The sequence below is a fragment of the Corvus kubaryi genome, unplaced genomic scaffold, assembly GCF_017639235.1.
Source record: "Corvus kubaryi isolate FWS band 111438036 unplaced genomic scaffold, C.kubaryi_AGA036_p1.0 137, whole genome shotgun sequence".
NCBI lineage: Eukaryota > Metazoa > Chordata > Aves > Passeriformes > Corvidae > Corvus > Corvus kubaryi.
This window is the reverse complement of record NW_024580671.1, coordinates 3,564,690-3,587,347: the sequence shown is the minus strand read 5'-3', so window position 1 is coordinate 3,587,347 and position 22,658 is coordinate 3,564,690. Positions and strand designations below refer to the sequence as shown.

At 37.8% G+C, this 22,658-nt stretch overlaps 1 protein-coding gene across 1 annotated transcript in view; it reads left to right on the top strand.

Annotated features, from left to right (window-relative positions):
• The window catches only part of TMTC2 (transmembrane O-mannosyltransferase targeting cadherins 2), a 237,224-nt gene that overhangs the window by 86,502 nt on the left and 128,064 nt on the right, over window positions 1–22,658 (top strand). The window contains exon 2 of the mRNA XM_042017640.1: window positions 14,780–15,350. Coding sequence (XP_041873574.1) covers window positions 14,780–15,350 — 571 coding nt within the window. The remainder of the gene's footprint in view (window positions 1–14,779; window positions 15,351–22,658) is intronic.

Below are 22,658 nucleotides of genomic sequence, written 5' to 3'. Positions count from 1 at the left end.
AGAACATAATAAACTGCAAGTATGCTGCAAGAATCAGTACTTACCACCTCTACCTTATGTGGTGAATACCCTACTGCAGGTTTGGCTTTTTTTTTCTTCCTTTTTGAACACTTAAGCTGAGCTGGCCATTAAAACATTTACTTACATATACAACCTAGACATTTGTGTATATTTCTGTCCTGTTTTAGTTTTCAGGATTAATTCAGATGCAGTCTTTCAGATCACAGATGCTAACTGGTTAGAGGTGTTGTCTTTAGCCTGTGCTTAATTAACAACTTTCCTTTCTGAGTTAATCCATTTGAAGTTAAGAGCTCTGTGGAATTCAGTTTGGAGCAACCATTATCTTTTTTTAGCAATCTTTTGGATACTCGGAAAGGTGGAGTTTCAGGAACTCAGAATGTGTGCTGTTCTTGGCAATACTTTCCTCTCTTTATTTAAGGCCATAAAGAAAAGAGCACTTAAAAAATATGTTGTTCTAATAATAGTAATAATAATAATTCAATTTTATTAGCAGGTGTTTATTATTACTGAAAGGTGCACTGAATCCCTTCCTTAGCATTTAGTAAGAAGTCATACAAAAGCCAAATTGAAAACTTTAGATGCTAGCATTGAACTCTCTAAAACAGCAGTTCCTCAATTGCAGTGTATGTATATATACACTTGTATAATTTATTGCACACTGTTCAAAGTGGTAATTGATCTGGCTGGAACTGGTACTGCTGGAATTGGTACCTGCCAAGTTTTATTATAGTACCTGTTCAAAGATAAAAACCATCACAGTTTTGTCCTATTCTAGTACATTTTGCTTGCTGCTTTCTTTTGTTTGATGACTTTTCTTTACAGTCTGAAATATAGACATGGGCCATGTATTTTAGAATGGATGAGAATGGCTGCTATTAGGAAGTTCTAAAAACTTCATTCTCATTATTTGGGTCAATTTGACAACACTTGTCTTTGAGAAATACCTTTTATGGTAGATAGCAGTATCACCAGCAAGAAAACAGAACAGTAAGTTTAACTTTTGTTGTGTGTGAGGTCAACAGTTAGACACATCTTTCTTGCTGCTCATCATTTCACATAGCTTTTTTTCCTTGTGAATTTCTCTTATTTGAGAGACCTCAGCTGTAAAGGTTGAAATGGGATATTCTGATGTTTTCTTGTACTGCGAAAACTCCCTTAATTAAAAAATACCAAGAAGTTTGAAGCTTCTGAATGAAAATGTAATTCATTATTACTTTTGGGGTTCTGTAGCCCAGAATGAGAAAATGATTGCATGTTTCTTTAGTAGCAGCGTGCCCTTAAGGCTACTGTTATTTTTGAATGTTCAAATATTAATTTGTTTTTGATTTCCCCACATCACTGTGATGTTCCTGATAATGAGTTAGCTGTTGCAGCTTCTTTTTGTGGCCCTGGAGAAGAAAAGGAAAAAAGTTTTATTTATTAAAAAACCCCAAAACCCAAACAGCCAAAAAACAAACCCAAAAGACCCAAAAAGCCCAGTATGGTGGCCTGAATTACTTTCTTTGTTTTGTGATAATTATCACCATTATTTCTTGTTTTATTATACTGGACGGTTTGTATATTTCTTTTGGCTGTGTAAGGGCATTTAGGTTCTTTATTCTACTGTTGTAATTAAACCAGACCCAAAATGTTGCCTGACTCAACTGTAGAGGAATATACACATTAAAATATCTCCAGATAAACACACTGTTGTGATGTTTTTCCCCGTTGCTTCAATTTTTGGTGTTTCTACATCATGTTTAAAGAGCTAGTGTCCCAAGGATAACTGGTGTATGCTAAGATTCAGTTGAACAGTTCCTTTAAATATTATGGGAGGTCTATAAGTGATGGGTGGCCCAAAACCCAAAGTCACCACTCTATTCAAATAAACACACAAAGAAAGTATGTGCAAGACCTCTAACTCTTACAGGAGCTTGGCTGTGTGCCATGCTTTTGACTTAATGGAATGAGTGATTTCAGGGTTGCCTGGGGCCATAACCACAAATAAGCATGTGTATCACTGAGGTCATTGCAACCAATTTTATTATTTTCATACTTACTAGAAATAAGTCACCTGGCTTGATTTATACATAAAATTGCAGAATATCAGCCTACAGAAGGGCTGTTTAATTAGAAACGTTCACCTTGTTGGCCTGTAATATAAAATCAACAACCACTTGTGTCTCTAGAAATACCGTTTTATCTTTCTTAGAAGTTGATGTTAAGCATTTGCTGTAAGGTTGGGATTTTAGTTGAATGTCTTCATTGAAATAAGTGAAATAAGCCTCATATTCAGCACTGCTGCAGTTCCCAGTTAGACTGCTGCAGGGGTGGGACTTCATCTCCCAGAGAGTTTGAAAACTTTTGGGTTTCCTGTGGACTCTCAGTGCCTCTGTTCCACCACAATTTCTACATGCTTTTGTCCTAAAAGCCTTGGATGAAGAAGGAACTTTAGGGGGCAATGAAGTTGATTTGAATGAGGTGTTTATGGCTGATTATGTGCATCATCCAGGTGATTTTTCGAAAAATAGTTGGATAGCAATATCTTACTGTCCCACTATTTTTTTAGATTTCTTTAAAAGAACATGGCAGCCTACACTGAAATCTTCAGTGTTGCTGCCACTCTGTCTTTCTGGATGGAACATATGGGTTGCAGAGCTGTAATTATTTATTGTCTATGTTGTAATTAATTTCTCAGTGTCTTTCTGTGTACCACAGCATGTGAGGAACCTGGGAAATTTATGATGCATACACAGCACTGTATTATTCCAAACAACTGATTTCCTGTGGTAAGAAATAAATCTTGAATTCTTGATTATTTTGCAGCAAGATCAATGTAGAGCCCCAGAAAGAGAAGCAAGTCTGGTATCTCAGAAATTACTTATTCCTTATGCTATTCTAGTTTGATTTTATTATGCAGAAATAAATACATCCTGGTGTTTTATATGGTCAGCAAACTATAATTTTCTTCATTAAACTTTCAGTGGCTTACAGTGCCGGGGAGACAGTAAATAGGGCCCCTGAACTCTGAAGAGGTAACCTTCCCCTAGCTTTGTAGGCAATATGAATTTGTTTAGTTTATGTAAAGATTCAAATGGACTGTTGCTCTTTGGATAAAAAAAGGCATCACATTGCTCTTTCTTAAATGAAACATAAAACCTGTGTTTTATATATTATCATGTATCTTATCGTACATCATCATGTATCATATCATATGTCTTCATGCCCTAGCAGAAAAGAATCTCAGTTCAAGCTGAGCCATGTGAAATTGAAGCTACTTCTCTGCAAGGTGAAATTCCGTATTGCTCATCTTTTCACTTATGGATAGAAGATACTTGAAGAGGCAGCAACACAGTACCCACTTTTTTTTTTTTTTTTTTTTCCTTTTTGAAGTCTGTAAGTGCCAGCTGACCTCTCCAAGGCAGCCAGTTCTCTGATTCATTTGGGTCAGCTTCATTGCACTGAGTTGCATGTTTTTCTCTTAATCTACCGGTGTTTTTTTCCCCATATTTGAAGTTTCTTCTTATTGTGATCTCAAGCAGTCCTTCTTTGGCAAGAGGAGAAAATGTATTGCTGTTCTTTAGCAGTGCTGGAATTTTAAAAGCTAACGTACAATTTCTGTTGTGATAAAATGCTACATGAATTGTGTTCTCATAGACCATTTCTTTTTGATGAAGACTACCGAAAGAAGCAAACCTACTTACTGTTTTAAAGCTTTCATAAACCTTTGTGTGTGATCAGCTTTCCTCTATGGGTCTCTCTAGGCAGAACTTACAGCTGTTGTTGTCTAAAGGCCAGTGTTATGAAATACCATAACCTTTTGTGGCACTTGGGTTTCTCATCTGCCAGGAAAAAATGCAGTTCTCTGTTGTGCTGCTTTCAAGGGTGGTTGTACTTTAATGCTACAGTAGGGAAGTTAAGCCTAGCAGTTAAATATTGGTTTGATCTTCCAGGAGATCTTCAGACCTTCATTTATAGAAGGATACTACTTTGGAAAGTGGAAGCTACTTGAGAGAAAAAAACCCCAAAAGCACAGAAATCACTAGTGGAGAAGAGTGCAAGCACTTGTCTAGCATAGAGCTGGAGAGACTTGAAAATCTGGCATGTTTCAGTTCAAAGTTCCCTGCTTTTGTAGTTCAGCTTGACTTAGCTCTAGTTTTATTGTCAAGAAAGGTTGATCAGTTATGTGATTCAGGTAATAGCTTCAGTTTACCTGAATTGCTGTCTGAGATCCTTTTTGCTAAGTGCCTGCCTCCTGATAGCTGTTCTAAAACACAGAATGGAATGGGGTTTTGCTGTTTTGTTTTTATGTTTGGAATTCTAAAAAGTGTACTGAAAGGCTCTAAAAGCTTAGGCCAATTGCAGTTGATTGTAAAACCTACTGGTTTCAGTGACATAAAGTGCAGGTTATTCCAATACCAATGTGAATTAAAGCTACTGTAGCAGAAATCAGGTTTTGATCCTGTGTGTTCTGATAACATAATTCAACTAATTTGTGATTTCCTGCCTTTTTACCTCTATCTTTGACTGCATCCAGTAAAATCCTCCAGAGTATACTTGATACAAACTTGCATATAATGGTAACTGTAAAGCACATTTTTATTCCAAAATAACTGTGATTAGTCATCTTGATGTCACCCCCAAACTGTTTCCCGCTAACTGGGTGCTCTAACCAAGCAATTAAGAGAAAATAAAATTTATTTTAAACACTGCTATGGTTTCAATTTCTAGTGTTTCACAGTTGCTATGGCATGCCACAAAATTTGGTTTACTCTTTTGAATCCCTGCATCTCTATAAACTATTGAGGCACAAAGGTGAAACAAAGCAGTAAAAGTAATTTCAGCCTTTTTCAGTAGGATTCACGCTTTCCGAACGAGTGGGTGCCATCTGCTCTGTTGAAGTACATTTTTGAAGGGCATCCCACAGTGCCCTCTGTGAAGATGTTGAAGAGTAGAAAAAGCATAGTTCATTCATAGAATCATAGAATCATTGAGGTTGAAAAAGATCTCCAAGATCATCAAGTCCAACCTTTGATGAAATACCACCATACCCACTAAACCTTACCACAGAGTGCCACATCTACTTATTTTTTTAATACTTCCAAGGGTGGTGACTTCACCACTTTCCTGGGGAGCCTGTTTCAGGACTATGCTGAACAGTCTCTCTATTCACTAGAAGTCGTTACACATCTTTGCATGAACAAATATTGCCTTTAATTATCTGGTTGTTTTACTTTTTGGGAGAATTTAGTTTTCGTAAAAATTGGTTTTGACATAAGTCTGTAGCAAGTTCCATGTTTTCCCTGCTAAAAATATAAAATTATAAAAATGCTTACAGGAATTTGTCTGACATGTCTATGGCAAAGACTGAAGATAAAGTCTTACTCCATCACAAATGCTTTCTACTCAGATTTTAGGACCTCTATATATTATGTAGGAATTTTGATTAATAGGCATCTGAGAAGGAACAGTGCTGCACTATCTTTTAATTTGGAATTGTCTGAGAAGGCACTTAAAATATTTTGGTTGATTCACTGGTGAGTAAACTTCATCACAGAGAAATGTAAGCCTCAACTGTATGTTAACATTTCTTGCTGCTTTTTTCATCAAATTAAGCTTGCTTTGCTTTTTCTGTTTCCTCAAGACTATTTTCTATACTGAAATGACTTTGTAGCTGATGCAGAATAAATTTTTGTAGTCCTCAGGGAGGATTCCCTTGCCCTCATTATTATTTAATATCTGCCTTTAAGTGGGACTATGACTACAATCACCATTGACTGCATAGCAGGCAAGTTGGTAAATCAGACTAGGAAGATGATAGTGACTTCAAGGTCAAGTAGTATCTGTTTGGTTTCTTAGACCATACTGATTTCAGGAAAGAAAAATTTTAAGCAGAAGTTGCTGTCTAAAAATGATACCTTTTGTAGTGTGTTAATGTACTTTTGGGCAATCTTTCATGTACATAATTCGGCAACTTGTGAGGGCAGGTATGTTAAAAAAGGACAATACTGCAAGAAAAAATATGCAAGAGTTCTAGTTTCTTGCCATACAAAGTAGTCTTTTAAAGCCTCAGCATCAACATTTGTAAGATACCAAAACAGGCTTTGTTGAAATGGAAAATGCTTATTCTGTACAGTATTATTAAAAAAAACCCAAACAACCCAACCCACAAATCTGCTAACATGATATCCTTTGGGTAGGAAAAGTGATTCAGGGTGTACAATTGATGTGTGTCAGAACATCAGTTTTATGCATTTGTGTATCTCATAGTGGGGCTGGAGGGAGGGAAGAGGAGATTTCTTGGAGACAGGAGAATTTTGGGTGAGCACATGTCTGATAGTTTGTAGTGTGGCACAGTCTGTACTTCCAAATCCGTGGATAATGAAAGCCAGGGTGGGTCTGACTGTTCTCTGAATCACTTGATTCTTACAGTGAATAACATGAACATGACAAGTAAGTGATAGCTGTTTTTTCTGTGATTGGGTATTTTTCCCCTCTATGCCAATATGGATATTTCTTCAGCATGAGTTCTAAAGACAGTGTGAAGGTTAAATTGACCTCTGTGGATATGCATGCACAAAATTATTTTCACTGATTAGATTTCAAATAATACTTTCAGTTAAACCAGTAAAACTAAGTTTAGACCAGCCCTTGTTAATGAAGGGTTGTTTTGCTGCTAAAATAAAAGACTTGAAGAAAGAAGCTTATGCACTAAAACCCTGTTGCATTTCTTTATCCTTCGTCCCCTCCAAAAAATAAAAAAGGACAGTATTTGAATGTGATGTTGTGGTTCAGTGGTTTTTCCTCTAGTCATTATTTCTATATTGGTATGTGTACGTGTCCCTGGTTATTCTCTTCAGTGTTTCTGTAAAAATCAAAATCAGAGTGTTACCTAAAAATTCTTCCAGGCTTTAAATTTAGAGTGCACAAGAGTCATGGGCTTAGGCATAATTCTGTACAATCTCCTCAAACTTTCTGAAAATGCGCTATCAAAAAAAAATGTGGGAAAAAACCCCCTAATTTTTCCAAAACTAAATTGCTGAAATTTTTTTCCTCCACAGGCTGTCAAATACTGAAAAAAAACAGGGAAGTGAATAGTCTGATGTATGACTGATAAACTGATGTATGACTGATAAACTCTGTTGTGTGTTACTACAGTATGTGTGCCTCTATTTTCAGATAATGGCTTAAAATGTGTGTGTTGGAAAGGCTTGGTGTATATTCAGAAGGAGACCTGTCAAAAAAGGTACTTTATTTTCCATAGTATTAATTTAGGTAAGAAAACAAACTTTTCTGCTCTGATCACTATATTCTCAAGCCTTTAAATATCTGTCCTTGTACTGTTATGAGTTGCTGTACAATGAAGTGGCAAAAATTATTTATGTTTAATTTTTTCAGCGGGAAGTGGGGAAGAGGAATAATGTAGTGCCATGTTCTGCTGCAGAACAGTAAATCTAATAAGGCCTGCTGGGCCCACTTTTATAATCTAAAATAGATTTGAAAAGGGCAGCAGAGGTTCTAACTATGAATTCTAACTATGCTTCAGAAGCTGGTATTACATACATATATGAAATAAACAAATTGTGAGTTATTGCCAGGCAGTCGTTTGGCACGGAAGAACGTTTTAAAGAACAACTTCAACTGTGTGTTTGAAAGAATATTTACCAGGTAAAAGCAAACTATCTTGAAGTTTCAGAAGAACAGAATTAGAAGATGCAATTTTGTGTTGCATGGTGTAGTGGGGAGTGAAGCTAATTTATAAACTAGCTGTGAGAATAACAGAAAGCATTTCCGATTTAGGAATGAAAGTATCTTTTCAGAGACCTATGGTACGTGCCATGATGAAGAAACTCAGGAAGCAGAGACAAAGATAGGAGCTGTTCTTCTCCTTACATTTTTATCAGCTGCTTCTTAAGAGGACACTGATGGCATCCCATTGTTCAGCACATGAAAATATTAATTACTTCTTTCATTTCCCTCCAGTGTTTTTTTTTTTTTAATCCGTGAGTGAATAATCAAATAATACTATGCCAGGCAGTTGGAATTAATTAGGGTTTCAAATTTCACATAGTCCATCTTTTAGTGTTTGTTATGTCAGGCTAAATCTTAAACTGAGGGGAGTGAGGTGCATTTAGGGTTACTGTTAAGGCCATATTCTTTCCCCATCTGAGGACATAACTAGAAATGGAAAGGCTTATACAATGGAGAAAGAGTTCAAAACCTTTATAGTTAGCTTTTGAAATATTTATGTTCTGGATGGAAAAAAATGTTTAAGGCCATCTTGACCTTCTTGTAACAAAAATGTTTTGAATGTTTGTTAGTTACTTAAAGTTTTCAAAAGTCTCTTAGTCAATAAGAAAATCAATAGATGTAGCATACTTCCGTGTAGTTAAAGCAATTCCTAGTAGCATTCAGTGTTATATGTAAGCATTGCCACCACTTCCTTCTTTTGACTAACATCCTGCATCTTTAGTTGCACAATTACGAAGTCCAGAAGCATGCAGCTGATGGGCTGCTGGATCATAGCCAGTTGCTGGCAGACAAAGTGAAACCACAGCTGATAAAGTCGTTGATGGAAATAAACAAGGAACAGGTTATTGCTTATTTTAAAAGATCAATTTCTTTAAAAGACATTGTGCAGTATAGAAAAATCTTAGAAACTTTGCGTCTTTATACTGTGGTATAAGACCATAACCTTTCTCTGTGATTTTACTGTTTTGTTTTCTTCAGTATTTTTGTTTCATTGTCTTTATTTTTGGCAGTGGTTGCAATCATCTAAGGGTATAGTTACAGTTGTCTCATCCATCTTTCCTCTCTGTTTCATCTAATTCAGGAAAGGCTCGTCCAAGAAAGTTTTACGAGTAAAACACTGTTTACAGACCTGTTACTTGTAGCTCCTGTTTGTTCTGGTACTAAACTGAAGTTGACTACAGAAATGCTGTCATAGTCCAAAATACAGAATTAATATTATCATTTGTTAACATATTTTCCAGAAGTCCTGTACTAACTCTGTATAGAGTTAATAGCTTTCACTAGTAATTCCGTAAGATAGGAAAATTATATTAAAACTGTGTGTTGTCTTCAGTGTTTGAGTTCTGAGTTCAGATATTTCTATACAGCTAGAAAAGGACCATATTAGTGGCAGAAATTAACAAGATACAAAATTCTAGTAAGCTGATTTCCCTTCCGTGATGTTATGTTTTCCATTAATTAGTTTAAAATATGACTTGAACCTAGGTGTTTCCATCAGTCTGTTTGGTATGTATGAACCCATTCTCAGAGCCAGCTAGCAATTCAGGATCCTATATGCCACTGAGCTAGTTGTTGCCAAGTATTTCCTTTCTGAAAACAGCTGTAGTATTAGATTTTCCTTAGGGATTCACCTAAGAACTAATTTTCTTAAGAGAAACCAAAAGCTTCAACTTGAAACTCAGAGGATGCTCAGATTCTGGTCTCCTGCAGGTGTCCCTACTTGATATACAATATGTTTGTGTTTGGGCTTTTTTTTTTTGGGGTGGTGTTTTGCGGGGGGGGGGAGCGGGGGGGGGGGGGGGGCGGGGGGGGGAGGGGGTGGTGTTTTTTTGTTGTTTGTGGTGGTTTTTCGTTGTTTTTTTGTTTGTTTTTTTTTTTTTTTTGTGAAGAGGCATGGTTAAAACTTTACTACCTGCTGGGTTTGGAGGTGAATTCCACTTTCACAACTGTTGAGAAAGAGGAACTTTAATACACAGGATATCAGACATAATTGTCACCAGAATTCTACCAGAATGGCAAATAGTTCCCTTGAGTCATTAGACGTTTAGATGAATGTGTTTTCATGTACTTATGCTTATTACTTTAAGACATCTCTGCATACGAAATAGTATTTTCTGACTTCTACTTTATCCTGTCAATACAGACAATGTATATGTGTGTGTATATATATATATATTGTAGTCTGCAGGCAAATACAAGAACTTTCTAAGGTATGACAGCTTTATTTCCCTGCTTTCTGACCACCACCTGCCTAACAGATAGCCTGTAAGCAGTTTGGAGGATTTACTTAGCTGCTGTTACGTTGTGGGGATGTGAAGCTGTTTGTACTCAAAAAAGTAGGCTCTTGGCTGTGTTTTCAGTCTTGTTGTCTCTATAAGTAACGTAAGTCTTGAAAGCATCCTTAGGGTGTCTCATTAAGATCCACTGTAAAAATACTCTAGGGTGTTTTCCCATTGCTGTTCAAGAAAAAAGCACCAAATTAATACTGTTTAAAAATGACTTGGAGGAAAAACAACAATGAACCTCCATACTCAACCTTGCCAGTCCATCACTGACTATCTATTTTATGTGAGAGATGTCTGGTCAATGGCTTCCTGCATGCACAGTTGGGAATTCTCCTTTTCCTCTAAAATATGTTGTCTACTTCAAATGCTGATGTTAATTTTCAGCATATGGGGACCATTAGCAATACTGAACCTGGATATAAGGCTTAACTCGTTAAATCACTTTAGAATGTCGCATCTGTTTTTTTACCCTAGTATTAACACCTGGATCAGTTTAGCACCACCACAGAAGTTTAGGACATATGTAGCTGTTAATTTTGAAAACATCTGGAAATTTTTTTGTGTGCGTATGCATGTATATGTGCATGTGTGAATGGCTGGCTCTCTGGCATTTTTAAATTTGATGTATAAAAGCTTGGTGAGTCATGCTCAAGGTGTATACTGACCTGTGGCAAATAAGTGATTTATGGCAGGAGGCAGAAGCATTGTTTCAAGTGGATTAGAAATGATGATTTTGCCTTTACAATTTTTTTTGTCTTTCTTCAGCTTTCCATTTCTGAAGGACTGATAGCTGAATCTAATTACTTTCCTTCCCCCCACCCCCCAGCATGTCCATTTGTTGTATACTGAATAAGATATCCCATTCTCCTGGGATGTGTGAAATAGGCATTGCAAATTGGAGAAAGCAAGGTCCCTGCCTGAGTGTGCAACCCTATTCAGAGGCTGCTTGGAAGTAAAATGCCGATTGTGTTGGAATTTTGAGAAATGACTTTCTCAGGAGACCTGCTGCCTTTTAGTGAGAGCAGAGTTTGCAGCTCTGGTGAAGAATGATGAGTGCAGTTGGAAAGCTCCTCTTATGCCCATTAGCAAAATTGGACTAATTTGCAGGACATAACCTCAAGGTAAACTGTGAGTGAAGCAGGAGGCAAGGCTAATAAGGCATTTTGTCATTTCCTTTATCCTAGAGTCTTTTCCAGAGCCAACAATTAATATTATTTTCTACCTGTGGAGGGTGAGGGTAGCTGCTAGCACAGGAGGCTTTGCTGGAGACAAGCTGGCACTGCTACTAGGCTGTGAGGAGGTGTTGCTTTCAGAATTGCTGCTGGAACTAGAGACTAAGCAGGGTTAACAGCTTGGTGATTTAGTAACTAGAGAAAAAACAGAGCCTTGCCACAGCCAGGAGCCAGGGCAGCCCAATCTCTGGGCGTTGAGCACTTCCCTGGGGACAAGGACAGGCTGGGATATGGGTGCAGCTCAGCAAGACCCTTGTCAGAGAAGGGCCTGGGGAGCTGAAGAATGACCCTCCCGAGGTGTCCCTGGGGCAGGGGCTGATGGCCTTGGGAGACTCACATGGGGTGCTGGGCCCTGGGCAGCCTCCAGGGAGCTTTGGAGCTGGCATGAGGTCCTGGGACTGTGGGCAGGTTGTGGGAACCTCCGGAGGAGGGTCAGGCTATCAAGGCTCATTAATGCCCTAACATGAGCAATTTAGTGCTATTTATTTTTATTATTTTATTTTATTAGATATGGAGCTTGTATTTCTTACCTCTTCATAGAGATAAACATTTCTCTTCATGTTTTCCTTGCCAGTGCTGTTGGACAGCCAGGTGAGGGATGGAGGTGGGCACAGCTTGGCCAGTTGTGCATGGGCTGGACTCAGCCCACAGACTATACAGACTATTTCTGTCTGACCCCAGTCCTCAGGTTACTGAGACATTGTTCACTTTTATTCAGACCAAATGACACGGAGTTGCCTGGCTGAGGTATCTCAGGTGCTCGTATTCCTGCATCCTCCTGCACAGTCAAGTCTAATGATGTCCAAGTATATTTTTTCTTACATTTATAATGTAAGAGTAGTTGAACTTAATCAAACTGTGTGAGACTTGCTTCTTTGCTATAGGACCTCTAGCTTTGCTCTTGTATTAGACTTTGTTATAATCTCAAAGCATTAGCTAGACTTTTTTTTCTTATAAATATTTAATAAAAATAATCATATGGAAAGAAATTTTAACTTTATTTAAAATTTTGATTTATGGAAAATACAGCATTTGACCTGACTAAACACTGAGTAAGCTGGAACTGTCAGCTTCTGTATTCCTCATGCTGATGGGCAGGTAGTAGAATTCGTTGCATTTACATGCACAAGAAATTAGGAGTATTTTATAACAGCCTGCTGACATCTGTACCCAAATACAGTTTGATCAATACTGTACCTTCAGGGCTTCCTTTTGTTTTTTTGTTGTGTGTGTGGGTTTTTTTGTTGTCTGTTTCTTTGTTTTAATTTTTAATATGGGCAGGTCTAAACAGAAAAGGATCAAGGAGGCATAAAATTTGTTGCTAAAGCTGTGAATAAGATTTGACTGAATTAATGCCTTTGGACTGTACACTAGGTTTCTTTATGATACAAACAGTTTACTTTTGGTGGGGAAGAGTTCAATATGAATATCTGCTGCATGAAAACTATCAGCTTAGAGGGCAAAAAAATACTAAAAGCTGGGAACAATCTGTGAACTGTCTGGGCTATTTGTAGCAGAATGCTCTGTCTCGGGGGAGGGTGGTTGTGCGGCAATGTTGTTGCCACTTACTTTCTTATTATTTCCCCAAGAAAAAACACTTTTGCAGTTCAAGGTTTCAACTCCGAATCCTGACATCTGATAGCCATTCTTAGCCTTTGGGAGCCTGTAGTCTAATATATTATGTTTTTCTCAGAGAAAGGACTCTTTCTTGCCTGACACCTGCTTTATTTTTGCCAAATTCCTAAGTTTCTGATAGTGGTTCTGAGAGTTATGCTACAAAAGGAAATCTCAAACAGAGGAATTAGGTTTCAAGAAAGGACTGCATGGAAGGACAAGATAAATAATGTGAAAACAAAGATCTTGTTTTCCTCCAGTGTTCTTTTGCGACTTGCCTAAAATGAGAAAAATGTGTGTGGGGTTGGGAAAACAAATACTGGCAACCTGATCCACTGCATAAGCAGAAGTCAAAATGAAAATTTTCAAATATTCTAAAAAGCATCATCAGATCTTTAAAGGATTTAAGGTGACCTCTCTATAACCTCTGTGTGCTCACAGACAAAAGGACATGCTGAGAGGAAGCATGTCTGAAAGCATTACAGCAGGATGCTCTGGACAATGGAAATGCTGAGCTGTGTGGAATTTGGAGTATTTGCATGGAGATTCTGTGGTGTGGTATATCAGTTTTGAGCATTTTTCTTTGTAGAACAAGACAACATTCCTGAAACTAATACCAAAAAAAAAGAGAAAAAAAAAAGCAATTTGCATACAGGTTCTAGGGAAATGGAGAATGTGAGGGGAGTCTTGGAGTATGAATTAGTCATGCATTTTAAATGTGGGCTTGAGTTTCACACCTTTTTTTCCCCTTCCTCATCTGAATTGAAAAATTTTTAATTATAGGAGGATGTTTACTGGTAAGGCAGATAGAGGTTTTGAATAGAGAATGAGATATAAATCATCTCTCTTGTTTAGTATTTTGAGTAGAAGAGTCTTTAGCTGGCTGGATTCTTAATTACCCTAATAAAATAAATGCTAAATGAGTTAAGATCAGTAGTAACAACAATGCATCTTTAAATAATTGCTTAAATACAAGTAACTAATTAAATTCTAGTCATCTTTTTGCACTAAGCAGGTCTCACACCTTCTCCCACTGCATAAATTTTAAATGCAAATCTTTGGATTTGTACAAACACTACAAGAGCCAGATTTTTACAGTAACAAATTAGACTTAGAGACTGCTAATGGCTGGCACGAGCCCTTGCCAGGGTGGTTGAAAGCATAAAATGCTGAAAGCTGCAGCATTTTTTTTTTCTAATCAAGCTGATAGACTTGAATTCATAAGCTAATACAATATGGTTTTTTCCCTCAACTGGAAATACAAGGAATTTAAAGAGAAAGTGTATTTTCGTCTGTAAAATAATCTGTTGTCTGTCTTCAGCAAGGTGTTAGCAGAAAATGTGGCCAGTCTAAATATGTAGAAGACAATTGAGAGAATACTCTGTCCAGAAGCAGAAAATTGCACACTCCTACCTACTTCTGTATTTACTGTTTATCCATGTTAGCAAAATCCATTCCAACATCTGAATTAAAATTTCAGTATAAAAGGCCAGTTGGGGTTTTAGTTCTGAGTTACTGGAGGATCCATTGTTTCAACAGTAATGTTTGCAAGATTTTCATATTTCTATTATATTTTAATTATAACTCATCAAATCTTAACTGATTACTCCTGGGTTAGACTCAGAAGAATGTCACTGAAGGGTGTTTTAATTTAACAGAAACAGCATAACGTCTGTTTCTAATGTTTTAAAAGCCAATTTATATGGAAATTTTGCTCTAGAAGGAAGTCAATAGATATGTAGTTTTTTAACACCTCCTGTTAAAATTCGAAACTTGAATAGAAGCAGCACCAAAGCAATGCCATTTTTTCTTGTAGCAGTGTGATTGCATTTTCACAGCCTTTCATTTGTAGCCATTTTCTTCTGTTAAAATGAAGTTTTTGTTTGTCTTTTGTAGTCGAGCTATCAAGACAAACCAGGACCTTTTGCCTGAGACACCGTGGATCCATATCTTCTACAATGACTTTTGGGGGACTCTGCTTACTCACAGTGGGAGCCACAAGTCCTACAGACCTCTCTGCACACTTTCCTTCCGCATTAACCATGCTCTTGGGGGAATGGACCCATGGGGCTACCACCTTGTCAACGTCCTCTTACATGCTGCAGTCACAGGCCTTTTCACAAACTTCTCCAGGATTCTGTTTGGCGATGGGTACTGGACCTTGATAGCGGGCCTGCTGTTTGCATCTCATCCCATCCACACGGAAGCTGTAGCGGGGATCGTAGGGAGGGCAGATATTGGAGCCTGCCTCTTCTTTCTGCTTTCCCTCATGTGTTACGTGAAGCACTGCTCTACCAGAGGTTCCTCATCAAGTACTTGGGGCTGGATCTTGGGAGCAGGGCTGTGTGCAGGATGCAGCATGCTGTGGAAGGAGCAAGGAGTGACTGTTCTGGCCATTTCAGCCGTGTACGATATCTTTGTATTTCATCGACTGAAAATGCATCAGCTCATTTCTGCTTTATACAAGGTGAGTCTTCTTTGCTGTAAGCTATTCGTGAGGCACCATTCACTGTTAAACAGGTGCTAAATGAGTTTTTGAGTACACAATAATTCTTAGTAGTTTAGCCAACTCCCAGAAATAAGCACAGATGTTTAATGCTTAAAAGAACACTTCAAGAGCTTTAGTGTGGTCTTTTTACATTTTGTTTAAGCAGTGTACTATTAATGCTATTACTTGATGTTGGGGGTGGGTTTTTTCAATTACTTCCCTTACTTCTAGCATCTCCCTCATTCTGTTTACCACCAAGCACTGGATATCTGACTGCCTTTTGCAAAGAATTCATTCATGCTCTTATCCTCTTGTATCTTGCAAACTCAGCTTAGTTTGGTCAGGCATGCAAGTGTGGCAGCTGATATCATCAGCTTTGCTCCCTGAGGCAAAGATAAACCTCTTATTGTTCTAGTTTAACGGAGATGCATAGGACTTGGGTGCATGCCTTGGGCATGTATTTTTTTCTTCTCTTAGTAGGAGCTATGACTTGAATGTATTATTGCCTTAATAAAATAAGTATTTCCTATTTTTAACTTCTTCCCCAAGAACAAACAAGTAAAATAAGCAAACAAATGAGCGCACCAAATCCCCTAGCTTCCCACTCACAAAACTGTGTGTATTTTAGTGGTACTCAGAAACCACAGTCAAAATGAAGAATCCTTTACAGCAGTTGGTGTACAAATGAGTAAGCTGAGTATATGTAATTTTCTTTTCAGTGAAATGGCTATCTTTCAGAAGAATACTGTCTTAACAAAAGGACAGTGTTTTCACATTTTTCAGTGAGACGTAGATTGCAAAAATGTATTTTGTTTCATTGCTTTTCTTATTTATCTCTAACATCTTGATTTGAAAATTCTGATTTCTCTTCCAAATGGATTGAAAAGAAATTGTAGTTTTTTGATAAAGCTGTGATGATTTCTGTTTGTACAGACTATAAAGCTGTAATATAAAAGGAGTAAAGTGGAGTAAATATAAAGTGGAGTAAAAAAGAAACAAAACACCAGTCACTGATAGTTTCCTCTTAAACTGCTCTGAGGTGTTGACTTAGTTATTATGCTCTTTTCTGACAAAATGGAAAAGGAAAGAATAATTTCATATATATAGACACACATACTCGGGTTTTTTTACTCATGTATAATGGAGTATGTAAGACCTCTGAATGTCAATAGCCATATACTGTATGGTACATTGTGCACCTAATGCGGAGCAGAAACAAACAGTAAACAGATTAAGTCGTTCTTTTGGTTTTTTTTTCCTTTAAAGTACATCTGTAACAGCAGGCTTTATACTGAAAGGTACAAAAATGAGATTTTTTCAAGTGCTTTAAGAAGTTTAGTTAATAACTCAAATGTTAGCCTATCCTATGGAATTAAACAGTAGTAAAAACATTCATATGACAGAAAATTCTGAACATCCAGAAAGTTTTTATTATTCAACACTCATTGCTTAAACCCAAAATCTTTGCAGATGTTTCTGATGGACTTTTATTTGGGAAAAGTTCTCACCTTTTTCCTTCTTTTCCATGCCAGGCCCAGAGTAAAATTGGTCCAGAAGAGACCTAAGTGACACAGGTGAAATCCAAGCTTCCACATCCCAACTTTTTGAACACGAGATTTCTCTTCCTAGGTGTGGAGCTCAAAATTTGGATGCCTAGCTTGTGAGGTCTTTTTGCATGCAGCATCAGAGTTGTCTTGGACAGAAAGCCAGTGTCTTCGAAATTTATTTTTTCATCTGTAATGATAGAAGATTCTGTGTTTTGTCGATTGCAGACCTTTGTGGAGATTTGATTTTTGCTGGAGGCAGTTTTACGGGGAGAGTCTACATTGAATGAAAACATGAATATTTTGATTAATTGGGCAGAAATGCATTTTTTTATTCATTAAATTACTGGGCTGCATGTTTCTTGCACATATGTTCAGGCTGAGTGCTGCTGGCAATTAGAAAGAATTGTGTCCATGTACCTGTTCTGGAATTTGTTCTTTGTGTTTTCCTAGTGTAATATTGGGAGAGGGCAACTTCAGGAGACAGGGGAAAGAAAGCACATCAAGAAAGTTGAGCAAAAAGTTATGGTCTTTTGTAGTGCGTTGGAGGGCAAAAGTGTAGAATGGAGCCAAAGAAGAAAGGAAAATAATTTAAAAGTTGGTTAGCTCAAGTCTGTACTATCTGAGTAAGTAGTAACTGAATGCGTTGTAATGGTACAATAGAAAGGTGCTACTCCTTTAAACCCTTTAGGTTCTACCTAACCTTTAGCTCAGCCCTGTCCAGCTGAGCTGATATAGCTGTTTCCTAGGCTGTGCTGCAAACTGAAGTGAGAGAAAATGCAGGTAAAAACATAACCTTTAAACACCATACCCCTCACCCCAAATATCCCAGATACATCTTTTAGGAATTATTTTAAATCTGAATCGGTTCAGTTATATTCAGTCCTTGTGATTGCACTACAAATAGCCATACCGACAAACAGTGAGAAGAAAGGTGAAGTGTGGGCACAGAAACAAGGAATGGATAGAGACGGATTTGGGGGAGTGGCTGGTTAAGGACCTGGCCTGGTATGCTGCCAGACTATGGCTTTCAACTTCTATGACATTTTTCAGAATATACCACTGGGGAAACTGAGACATGATTATTTATGTTTCAAGAATAGTAAAACTACTGATTATCTTCAGGTTGGTCAGTAAAGTATGAGCTGGCACAAACGACTAATGCTCCAGCTGATGGGCGGATATGGTACTGAGGGGGACAAGCCTATTTTTTTCCATTGTGTTCTTATCTTTGGGCCAAGTATCCAGTGATATAAATGATGGCTACTATACAAGACCAGTTATCATGTGCATCCTGATTTGTCATATTGAGCACATGAAAACATCCCAGGGCAATTCGAGTAGACTGGCTGGACTTCTAAACAAGGTAGTTGCAAAACTGGACCACCAGCAGAGCAGATGAATGCTACCCCTTATTTAGAAGCTATTCTTGAGGCATCTTAAAAATTTATATTGTAGCTACTTACTAAACTACCCAGCTCTTTTCTGTCATCTGTGTATTGGTTATTCAGTAGAACTTGGCTGCTGATTTTTTTTCTTTTGCCAAGTCTTGTATTCCCGTCTGCCTGTGATGCTCTCACTCTGGCTGGAAAAGTTGTCGTCTGGTCTGCATTTCATTTGGTTAGCTCTGTTTTATTCTGAGTGGCTGACAAGAATGTATTCACTGTCTTTAAATTAGAAGACTTTGATGGAATTGTATTTATTGCAGTCATAAATGAGTTGCCTGAAATGAGAGTAATTCAAAAAGTGGTGTTCTACTGGGGCAAAGCATTCCTTATGGAAGTAAGTTACACTTCTGTTTTATTTTTCAGCATTCTAGACCTTGAGTCATTTCCAGTGCAAGTTGCATAGCAGGTATGCAGATTGAGTTGTCAGGTGTGATAGGGATCAGATGATTGTACCTGTCAGCAGCTGCACTTGTGCAAGTTAAACCACCAGAGGTATAGGACTGGGAGGGGGGAACTTGATTACAGGAGAGAGCTGTAATCAAGTTTGTTATTGTAGAAAATATGCAAATACAGAGGCTTAATTGTTTTGTACTTGCAATATTCAACTTGAGTGCAGAAGCATTAATCATCAGTCTTCTGTCAATTAATAGTGCAAAGCTAATACAGACCCACTGTGCTGCTCTTTTTTCATCTTGTGAGTTTTTTAGGTTTTCTTTTGTTTGCTTGGTTGTTTTGGTGTTTTGTTTTTTTTTTTTTTTTTAAGTGTGAATGTATCTGAATAACATTAGCAGTTAAAAAGATGGGGCAAATGCATTTAAATCTCATTTTTAATATAATGGTAATGATAAAGTATTGCTCTGTGTCTTATGTATACAAACTGCCTTACAGAAATAACTAAACCAGATGTATGTTCTGCTAATGTTGCACTGCTACAATAGAGTAACATTTTACCAGATCAACATATTGTTCGTACAGGGGGGTTGTTATACTAAATTAAGGAAATGTATCTTTTCCTATCACTTATTTGATTAACATCTCCCTCTGGGAAGTCTGTCTCACATGTGGAATTAGTTATTGGTGTCTATAGCTGAACATGAACCATGAACTGGATTGCAGGATGCATTTTCTAGCCTCCTGTGCTATTATCACAGTATTCGTTTTGCAAAAGGCAATTTTATTGGAGGCCTATATTTTATTTAAGGTAATGATGAAAACCTGGGGCATCCATGGATGACATGGTCAACCACCAAACCAAGTTTTATAAAACTCTACTTTCTTTTATGGTCTTGGAACAGTCTTAGTTGTTGGTGATATGCTGCTGGTATTAGATAAAGCTGCTGATTTTTGAGAATACTCTAAACTTCAAGTAGGCCACTTTCTGCTTTCTTTAGTCTTTGAAGTTGCTACTTCTAGAACTATTGTGCTTTGAAAAGCAATGTCAAAATAAAATGCTGCTCTTGATTTAAATTTACAGTTTTATCCTTCTCTTCGGAGTAACTTGAAAGCCTTAGTAATGTAGTAGTCAGTGTTGCTTATTGTTCGTCTCTTCTCCGTTTGCAAGTTATGCTGTTTTGCAGTAGTGTTCCATCATTATTTAAAATCTAACTCAACGGTTTATTTTCTGCTCATTTCCCACCATCTAAGCAATTTTATTATGCTGAACTTACCCAGAGGTCTTGATATTTTGGCACAACTGATCAGAAACCTGTTATTTTGTAAGTTATTTCCCTTTTGGATGGGCATGGTCTGGTCTTGTCTCCATGTCTTTGAAGTATAGCATTTACAGTGTTTAGACTGTTAGGGCAGCAGCTACTCCCTTGCAGGACAGACTTCATCCTTGGAGTCAGATATTTAGTAAATATGCTTTTCATAGAGACTGCTTTTATTCCAGTTAAAAATAATAAATAACTTACAGCTTCAAAACATGACTTGACCTCTCATGGGTTCATTTTGTCTAACAGGAGCCACATATTCAAGTGCACTGAGCTGTTAAATATTGCATTTGTGGACTGGGTAACCTTTAGCATTTCAAGAACTATGGAAGAGATTGAGGGCTTCAGTGCCAGCTGGGGCCCCATTTATCCCTAGCATCTCTGATTCTGGAGTAGTCAGCTGGGGGTTAATTTTCCTGTCAGCTTTAAGGCTGTACAAAATGCTGAAAACGGTGAGACGAATGTGCCTGCACATACATTGCTCATATTTGCAGATGAGCCAGCCTGACGCTTTTCTCTTCACTCTGCTGGATGGCAACAGCATGAGGCCTGTGTGGTCTTGGCCATCGCTCCCCCTCCCCCCAGCAGATATTTCCTAGACAAAAGAAGCTTTTTCCAATTTACTTCTCCCTTGACAATTTCAAGTAGCTAATACTGCTGTTTCCTGTAGTTCCCGTAGCTCCTTGCTGCTTTTCTGTTTGATCCTGAAATAAGAAAAGCAAGATTGGCCTCCGCTATCTTCTCAGAGATATTAATCTCCTGCAGGTCCCTGTGATGTCGGTGGAGCAGTACTGAATTGGACATCAATATGTATAAATAGCTGTTGTTTCCTGAAAATATTTTCATGGGGTGATTTAAACCACTGGCACAGATCACATATGACAGAAATACAGCATCCTAAGGCAAATTTATCAATGTTGTATTTTTTTTTAAAATGAGGAATCATAACCTGTCTTGCTGAAGTCACTGACACTGACATAATATAGATTATATTTTAATTTTATATCTGTAATGTCTTTATTAGAATTGCCACTAAAATCCCCATTACTTTTATCTATTGACTTGAAGTCTACAGTAATATTTAGGAGCCTATATTTGAGAATGCCTCTGTAGAAGGATGAAAAAGGCAAAGTCTTCTTCTGTAAATGAGTAAGTAAATAAAAAAAAGAGAGAAGGCTTTTCATATTTACAAGAATTATGGAGAACCTTCAATCTAACAGAGAGGTTAGTTTGCCAGAGAAGAGTTGTTACTGTCTTCAGTCTTGCATAAGATTTATACTGCATGGTAGCATACACAGTATACTGTGTTGTTCCATTCTTCCCTTTTGTGGTTTAACCTCATCTGGTACCTCAGCCCCGCACAGCCACTTGCTCACTCCCTCCCAGTGGGATGGGGAAGGGGAAAACTCAGACACTGAGGTAAAGGTAGTTTGATAGGTAAAGCAAAAGCTGTGTATGCAAACGAAGCAAACAATTCATTCACTGGCTCCCATGGGCAGGCAGGTGTTCAGCCACATCCAGGAGAGCAGGGCTCTATCATGCACTGCAGTTACTTGAGAAGACAAACACCATCACTCTGGATATCTGCCTATCTGCTTCTTCCCTCAGCTTTATATGCTGAGCATGAGGCCATATGTCTGAAATATCCCTATGGTCAGCTGTCCTGGCTGTGTCCCCTCCCAGCTCCTTGTGCAGCCCCAGCCCCCTTGCTGGTGGGGCAGTGTGAGGGGCAGAAAAGGCCATGACTCTGTGTGAGCACTGCTCAGTGATAGCTAAAACATCCCTGGGACATCAACAGTTTCCAGCACAAATCCAAAACTCAGCCCCATTCTAACTACTATGAAGAAAATTAACTCTATCCTAGACAAAACCAGCACATTGTCCCTGGCTTAAAAAGGATATCTTTAAGGGGCACAAGGTAAGAAAGTTCTAAAAGGCTTTGCATAGTTTTTGTTAGCACTTATTTTTCATTCTGAGGTACATGCCAATTACTGACATCAAGAACAGCATGACTTTTTCACTGTGGTTTTTAATTACAGGGTATTGGGGGCCTTGCTACTTTCCACTCTACAAAACCTTTGCAAATAATATCAATCAGAAAACGTTAGTCTCCTAATTTTTAATGTTTTTAAAATATTTAAGGAATCAATTGAAAGCACCAAGCTCATCCTAGTGACTAGCAACTGTTCAGAGTATTAGGCATATTTACAGATGTAGGTTTTTTTTCATCTTAGTGATTAGTTAGCTTCCTAATTTAAAGGGATTCTGTAAAACTGTTTTTCCAGAAGCTGACAGTTTTCCTGTTTAAAATATAAGTATTAAAGAACAGTTAAATTTCATGCTTTTTGGTAGGGTTAGTCAATGTTTAATACTTAAATGTATTTTATGCTGAGATAAGGGGACTTGGGTACTTGCAAACTCTGCAGGATAAGAAATATATGCAGCTTTGGCCAATCTTCAGTTTTCCGTTTCTCCACTAGCTAGAAAGCCATGTTCCTTTCCCCTCTGGCTCTGCTTCTCCCATGGGTGGGTACTGGCCACAAAATGGGAAAAACAGTGCTGAAGCTCAGTGGTATATTAATG